This window comes from Mastigoproctus giganteus, chromosome 4, assembly GCF_048544385.1.
Source record: "Mastigoproctus giganteus isolate SK-2022 chromosome 4, ASM4854438v1, whole genome shotgun sequence".
In the NCBI taxonomy this organism is placed as follows: Eukaryota; Metazoa; Arthropoda; class Arachnida; order Uropygi; family Thelyphonidae; genus Mastigoproctus; species Mastigoproctus giganteus.
In genome coordinates this window covers 172,649,254-172,656,587 of record NC_143578.1, presented here as the reverse complement: position 1 = coordinate 172,656,587, position 7,334 = coordinate 172,649,254, and the positions used below count along the sequence as shown (strand labels likewise).

At 39.6% G+C, this 7,334-nt stretch overlaps 1 protein-coding gene across 2 annotated transcripts in view; it reads left to right on the top strand.

The window, feature by feature from the left end:
- Positions 1-6,764: 6,764 nt before the first annotated feature.
- LOC150087204 (phytanoyl-CoA dioxygenase domain-containing protein 1-like) overlaps positions 6,765-7,334 on the top strand; it is a 207,190-nt gene continuing 206,620 nt past the window's right edge. The window contains exon 1 of one of the 2 annotated variants that reach the window (XM_090371876.1): positions 6,765-6,985. In XM_090371876.1, coding sequence (XP_090228002.1) covers positions 6,965-6,985 — 21 coding nt within the window. In that variant the 5' untranslated portion in view covers positions 6,765-6,964. Of the gene's footprint in view, positions 7,071-7,334 lie in introns of both variants that reach the window. The other variant, XM_090371879.1, reaches the window with a different exon arrangement.

Genomic DNA, 7,334 nt, shown 5'->3' with positions numbered 1-7,334 from the left:
TGTGCAATTACCCTGCAGGAACCTACGGTCACTTGTCTCCAACGTGAAGACCCCTGTCACACCTGTCTTACGCAGCAATGTGGTGTATCGTATCACCTGCAGAGACTGTAACAGTTGCTACATAGGGGAGACATCAAGACGTCTCCAAGATCGCCTCACGGAACACGACAGAGCAATCCGGCTTGCCGAAACTGACCAGTCCGCCGTCGCAGAACATTTTTGGGCCACCAACCACGATCTTGACCCCAAACGGGACTTTGAGATAGTGGACCACTCACGACACTTTCACCACCGCCTATGGCTAGAGTCACTCAACATAATAAACAATCCTAAGGCATTAAATCGCCAGAAAGGCATGCGTCTACATCCCATCCTGGAAACTACAGTTTTATTGCTGGATGATAAGTGGCGTAGAAGCAGCACACGTCCGTGCAACAACAATGACGCATGATTAACGTGCCACTTTGCTCGTTGTATTGTATTCAAATTTGTGTTAACTTGTCAGTTGATAAAGAAACACGCGTCCCGAAAGCTACTGGTTTTATCTCATTATATTTTATTATAATTTGTTTTTGTTAATAAACTGGGTAATAACTATAACTATATATGTATTTGTGAATTTTCTTAGTACTTAGTTTTAATAGATGATGCGACTTTTTAGCATTAGCATTAGTAGAGGCATTTGATGCAAGAAAGCAAGCTTATGCAGCATCGGCCAAAAAAAAAAAAAAAAAAAAAACCACTTCCACTTCACCCCTCTGTTCGTTCAAAATACCTGTTCAGCTGAGCCTTAAACTTATTTGGGCTATCAACCTCCGCCACAATGGATGGGAGTCTGTTCCACCAACCAACCACCCGCTGGCTGAAGGCAAATTTCCGCAAGTCTATCCTACATCTGTCTTTCCTCAATTTGAATTTATGCCCTCTCAGGTGATTTTTCTGAGCTAGAGGAAGAATCCCATCAGCATTGAGCATGCTTAAACCATTCAAGGCTTTATACACCTCTATCAGATCACCTCGCTGGTGCCTAGTCTCCAGACACTGTAATTTGCAAACCTTAAGCCTTTCTTCGTAAGAGCACCCCTTTGTTCCATTCACTAATCTTGTTGCCCTTCTCTGTACTCGTTCCAGCAGCTCTACATCCTTCTTGAAATGAAGCCTCCAGACCTGTATACAGTACTCTAGGTGTGGCCTGACCATTGCCTTATACAATGGAATAATCACATCCTTATCCCTGCTGGAAAAATTCCTGTATATCATTGACAATACTCCATGAGCTACTCTTGCAGCCCGTCTGCACTGCTCAGAGAACTTCATATCTGCCTGCACAACCACCCCCAAGTCCCTTTCATTCTCTACCACTGTCAGTGTAGTACCACAGAGTTGATACGTTGCTCTGGGGTTGCTGTTTCCCATGTGTAGTACTTTACATTTGTCAATGTTAAACTTCATTTGGCACCTCTCAGCCCATCTGCTCAACCTTTCCAGATCCTGTTGCAGCAGCATAGTGTCAGTAGTGTCCTTGACAACCCTGCCAACCTTTGTATCATCTGCAAACTTGGACATTAAGCTTGATATACCATCGCCAATATCATTTATAAATAGAGAAAACAATAATGGACCCAATACTGAACCCTGAGGGACTCCACTAATAACATTAATCCACGATGAGCAGTGTCCATTAATTACCACTCTCTGTCTTCTCCCCCTCAACCACCCCTTTATCCATAGCAGCAATTTGCCTCCAATGCCACACTGCTCCAATTTGTGCAGCAGTCTTCCATGTGCAACAGTATCAAAAGCCTTTCTAAGATCCAAGTATATAATATCCAAGTTATTCCCTGCATCCAGTTCTTTTGTGACTGCATCATAGTATCCAATCAAATTTGTCAGGCAAGACTTTCCCTTAACAAAACCATGCTGTGTCCGAGCTATAACTGAAGTCTTGTCAAGATGTTCCTGCAGTGCTTCTTTAACCAGTGCCTCCATTAATTTTCCGGGAACGGTAGTTAAACTAACAGATGTATAATTACTTGTGTCGCCCTTTCATCCTCCTTTGTGAATTGGGGTCCCATTTGCACATCTCCAGTCCATGGGTACTTCCCCTGAGTCCAATGAAGCTCTCATAATTATGGAAAAAGGTTTGCTTACTTCTTTTTCTCCCTCCTTTAATATAACTGGATAGATCCCATCCACCCCAGGTGCCTTTCTTGTGTTTATCTTCAATTTCAACAATTTCTCTTCCACTTTATCTCAGTTATTACAAGATTATCTAGCTTACAGCCAGAGTTGAATACACCTCTGGCATTTTCCTCCCTGAATAACTCCTCATGTGTGAATGTCGATGCAAGATGCGAAATATTCATTTAGTTTGTTACTACCTGAGCAGGATCATCAACAGTTGAGTCACCGATATCAAGTGGACTAATCTGATTCATCCCATTCCTTGTAGAGTTTACATAAGTGAAGAACTCTTTGCTGTTTTTCTTTGCATCCCTTGCCAAAGATTTCTCATAATCTGCCTTCGCCTGCCTAAACTCCTTTGTAACTTGGTTACAGATCAAATTGTATCTATCATAGGCTTCTGTGTCACGTGTTAATTTGTATGTATCCCATGCAATTTTCTTCTCTGCCATATGTCTCATTAGTTCATCTGACATCCACTTAGACCTAAACCTTGAACAATATTTCTTAGTTGGTATGTAAAACCTAGTAGCTTCCAAGATAAGTTCTTTGAATGCTTCCCATTTTGAATTTGCTGTTGGTAACATCATCAGTTGGTCCCACTGTATAGAATTTAAATACTGTCTCAGTCCATCGTAGTCGCCTTTACGAAAGCAATAACCCTTCCCTTTACCCATGATGGTAGTTACCTCTTTGAGTAAATCCCACTTCAGCACACTGTGATCACTGCAACTAGTGGTTCATTTACCTGCAGATTCTTAATGCATGAAGAATCACTACTGATAATCAAATCAAGAGTATTACTCCCTCTAGTTGCCTCCCAAACATGCTGATATAGAAAACAATCATCCAATAAATCCACAAAAGCTTTGCTAGTGTGTGAGTGACCAGCCCCCAAATTCCAGTCAATATCTGGGAAATTAAAATCCCCCATTATAAGACTCTCTGATTTACTGGCCCACTCTATTTCCCTGTACAATTTCTTATTATACTCATCCGAATCATTAGGCCTATAGCACACTCCTACTCCCAATTTTGAGCTCCCAATGCTTATGTAACACCAAACTGACTCGACACTGCACTATCCAGCAATGTCGACTGGCTTCACTTCCTTGGATTTTATGTATTTCTTAACTAATAGCAGAATTCCAGTTCTGCATTCCTTATATCTGTGTGACACCACGTCTCTGAAACCCCCACAATATCTGCCTTTGATGTTTTGAGCAATACCTCAAATTTATTTACTAAACTCCTAGCATTGGTGTACACGCAAGTATACATGCACCCGTTCTTTTTCTTACCTACCGTAACACAACCCATGTGTTTACTTGTACCCCAATGATTCCGAGCAGTCTCTGAAATATCCTGCATCTTAATTTCCAGGCTGCGGCTCATTCCAATAGAAGCAGTGCAAGAATCACTTTCACCTCTGCCAGTGGCTACTGTTAATCTATTAGTCCTTGTATCCCCCCAATCTAGCAGTTTTCCGATCCACCTAACACTGCCTCGATAGCATCAGCAAACATTCTTGCATCCTTTCTATTTAAGTGTATTCCATCCGTGTAGAAGCTGTCTCTCCTGTTAACAAGTACAGACCAGGCTGAAAAAAATTCTACCCCTTGAGCTTTGCACAGTCTTTCCAGGGCCGAATTGATCGACAGGGCTCTCATCATATACTCCCTCCTATCGTGTCTGGGCAGAATTGCAGACACTTTCAAATTCAACCCTAATTCACGGCTTTTTTTTCAACAGTGACCTGTACTTGTTAAGTAATTCCGCCGGTCTCCTACTTTCATGTCAAACTGACGTCCCCCGAGGGCAACGTCAGTTTGACATTTGGGTCACATTTGTGTTGTCATGAGGGCCGCACACGACAACTAGTTGAAGTCATTTAATAAAAATTATTGCAGAATATTTTTATTACTTAAACTTAGAAACATACAATGTGGATACAAATGGTTTAGCGGCTAGCCACATTCATGAATGCAAAGTAATGAAGTATTTTAACAAAAGGAAAAAAAATAAATTTTATACGGCAGCATATAGTTGTATGCAACAGCGACAAATAACATTGTACAAAAATTACAACAGTTCAAAATGAACATTTATTTACGACTATTTTTAGTGTTTTGTCCTGAGGCTTGGCACCTGATTTTAATGACAATTTTTGGTTATGTCTGTCTGAAATGTTTGTGCTGTTCTGACTTTCATCAGAGATGAGAGGTTTTGATCAGTCAGTCTTGTTCTCTGAGAAGTTTTTGTTGATTTCATGAAGGAAAATAACTGTTCACAAATATGGGTAGAACCGAATATTGCCATAATCCTTGTGGCAAACTTTCTGAAGTTTTTAAACTTTTCAGGAATCTATGAAAAGAAACGAAGTACCCCCACTTCAAGATACTTTGCTCTGAGTGTAGAATTCGACTGCATTTCTAATAGTTCCATCTGCAGTCTTTCTTCTGCCTTGGCAACATCAAAGGTGAATTGTGCTGAGAACAATGCAATGTTGTGTTCAAAAGATGAGAAATCACGAAATCTTTCCTGAAATTCTTTTGACAGCAATTCCAGGTGACTGTCATACTTAGCAAAGCTAAGTACAGACTCAGTATTGGCAGTGTTTTTCAGCTCTTTGCGCTTAGGAAAATGAACTAAATTTTCATTTGACAACTGTGACTTCCATAAGCTTAGTTTTCTAATCAAGCACTTGATATCATCATATAACTGAGTTTGTTTTTACATTGTAATTTCAAATTAAGATCAGCTAATTGTGCAGTAATGTCCACAGCAAAAGCCAGATCCTGGAGCCAACTTTCATCTTTCATTTCATCCGTGTTTTGACATTGCATCTCCAAAAACATAATTATATCTTGTCTCAACAATGAAATCTTTTCAGCACTTTGTGACATGACAACTAGCGGACTTCTGTGTAGAATGGAACATCGGTAAACTGATTATCCATATCGTCCAACAACTGGCTGAATTGACGGTGGTTGAGAGCATGGCCCTTTGATATAGTTCACAGTCTTTGTGACCAAACTAAGCACATGATCTAATTTTAAAATCTTTGAACACAAATTTTGCTGATGAATAATGCAGTGAAAATGTGCAAATGATGAATCTGGATTCGAGTTTTCTATTTTTGTTCGTAACATGGCAGCAACACCATTATGTCTGCCAACCATATTCGCAGCATGCAAGTTTACTTAAAGGTAGATAAGCATGCAAGTTTACTTAAATCCAAACCGTAGTCATGCAGAACGTGCTCGACTTTCTCAAAGATGTCCTGACTTGTTGTAGCGTCATGCATGGGGATCAGTTCTTCATAAATACTTTTCTTCAAACAGGCCGCTGAGGTTGGGTATATTCATACTGTAGATTTCAGTGTTTTGCACCAACCTTACGTAAAAATAAAAACACAAAGGAAACTGGACTTTTAATAACTGTGTTTATAATAAATATTAAATTTATAATAAATATTAAGTTCTGCATAAATATTAAATTCCATGTCACAAGCCCTGATGAAAACCGCAAGCTGTGCTATTCCAGTGATGTCAACGTTCTCATCAATAGCAATAGAAAAATATTCAAATCTTGATGACGTGGCCTTCAACTGTTCTTTCAAATCACTTGACATTTCATCAATCAGTTCAGCAACAGTGTTCCTGCTTAATGAAATATCTTTGAATAAGTGTGCTTTCTCTGGACACACAATTTGAGCAGTTTTTGCTTTGCGAAATCTCCTCACTGAAAGATTTCCCACTCATGGTGATCATTCGGCTGAGTTCATCGCTTGCAGTAACGGAAGCGACATTCCCTTTCTCAATTTTCGTAAAACGAGTCTGTTGCTGTCTCACATTAGCCTTCAATTCCTTGAGTCTTGAGACACATTGGGCCTTCATATTTATCGTAAAATCGATGATTCGTTTCATAACGTCTTTTCAAGTTGTACTCTTTTGGCGTGGCAATGCTTTTGTTGCAAGTTAAACAATGTACCTTTCCATTCACCGTTGTGCAAAAATACTGTAATTCCATTTTTCTTGAAACACTCGCCCTTCTTCGTTCAGTTTCCTTTTTCTCTTAGCTGGAGAAGCACTAGCCATTTTAAAGATGATGTGCAATCTAAAAAATAATGAAATTAAATTAAAAATAAAATCACCGGTTAAAAAACTGAAACAAAATTTAGGCCAGCTTATGTATTGTTACGAGTGAGATAAACGGGTTTTTACCTCATGCTCGTTGGTTCCACTCTCTTACTCAGGCCGAGCGGTTTACCTTAACGAGAGGAACCTTTTCCAATTGTGGGCCGTGGTAATTCGGATCAGGACCAGGTACCTACACCAATAAATTGGCAAGAATGCTAGAATTCTTGTCATAAGCCGCGCGCGATATTCAAAATTCTAAATTACCTAAATTACTTCAATTAACAGATTTTGCGAATCGCTACAGTGTCCTTTGTGCGGGCCGCATGTTTGACATGCCTGGAGTAAAACCAACTCACAGAACAGTCTATGTACCCTGAATTCCGGTGGCGGGGCTGTGATCGTTTTTGTGTTACCATGGTTGTCTGTGAGAGTTCTACCCGTACAGAGTAGTAATATAGAATGCCAAGTAATAAGTAGTATTATATAGAATGCCAAGTAATAAGTAGTAGTCTGTGCTGTTTGTCACAGTTGCCTTTTTTGCAGAGGTACAGGGCGTGGTTTTCTTTCGCTACCGATGAGGCAGCTCTTTGACAATATGAAAAGGACACAGTGCAACTAAATATAACTTAAAACACGAAATGACCGAAACAGAACAAACGGTAGGCCACGGCGATTACACCCGTTTCGGCAATTGTCAGGCAAAAATGCCAGCGACATTTCAAGGGTTCATTAGAATTTTTTGTGGTACAGTATTTCAAAATTTTTATTTATTTATTCCAAGATTTCTCGCGGAATCCCTGACAAATATTCTGGGACCCCGCCCCCTTTTTTGTTATCAATCAAAATACTGTACTGTATTATTACTATTTGCTGAAGTTTCGGAAATGTAACGCACCGCGTATATGAATGAACTAACTTCTGCTAGTCGAACATAAGAAAATAAAATTTTATTTTGTTTATTTAGTTATTGGCTAATGTTGAATAAGCTTTGCTTCTTTGCATCATTTT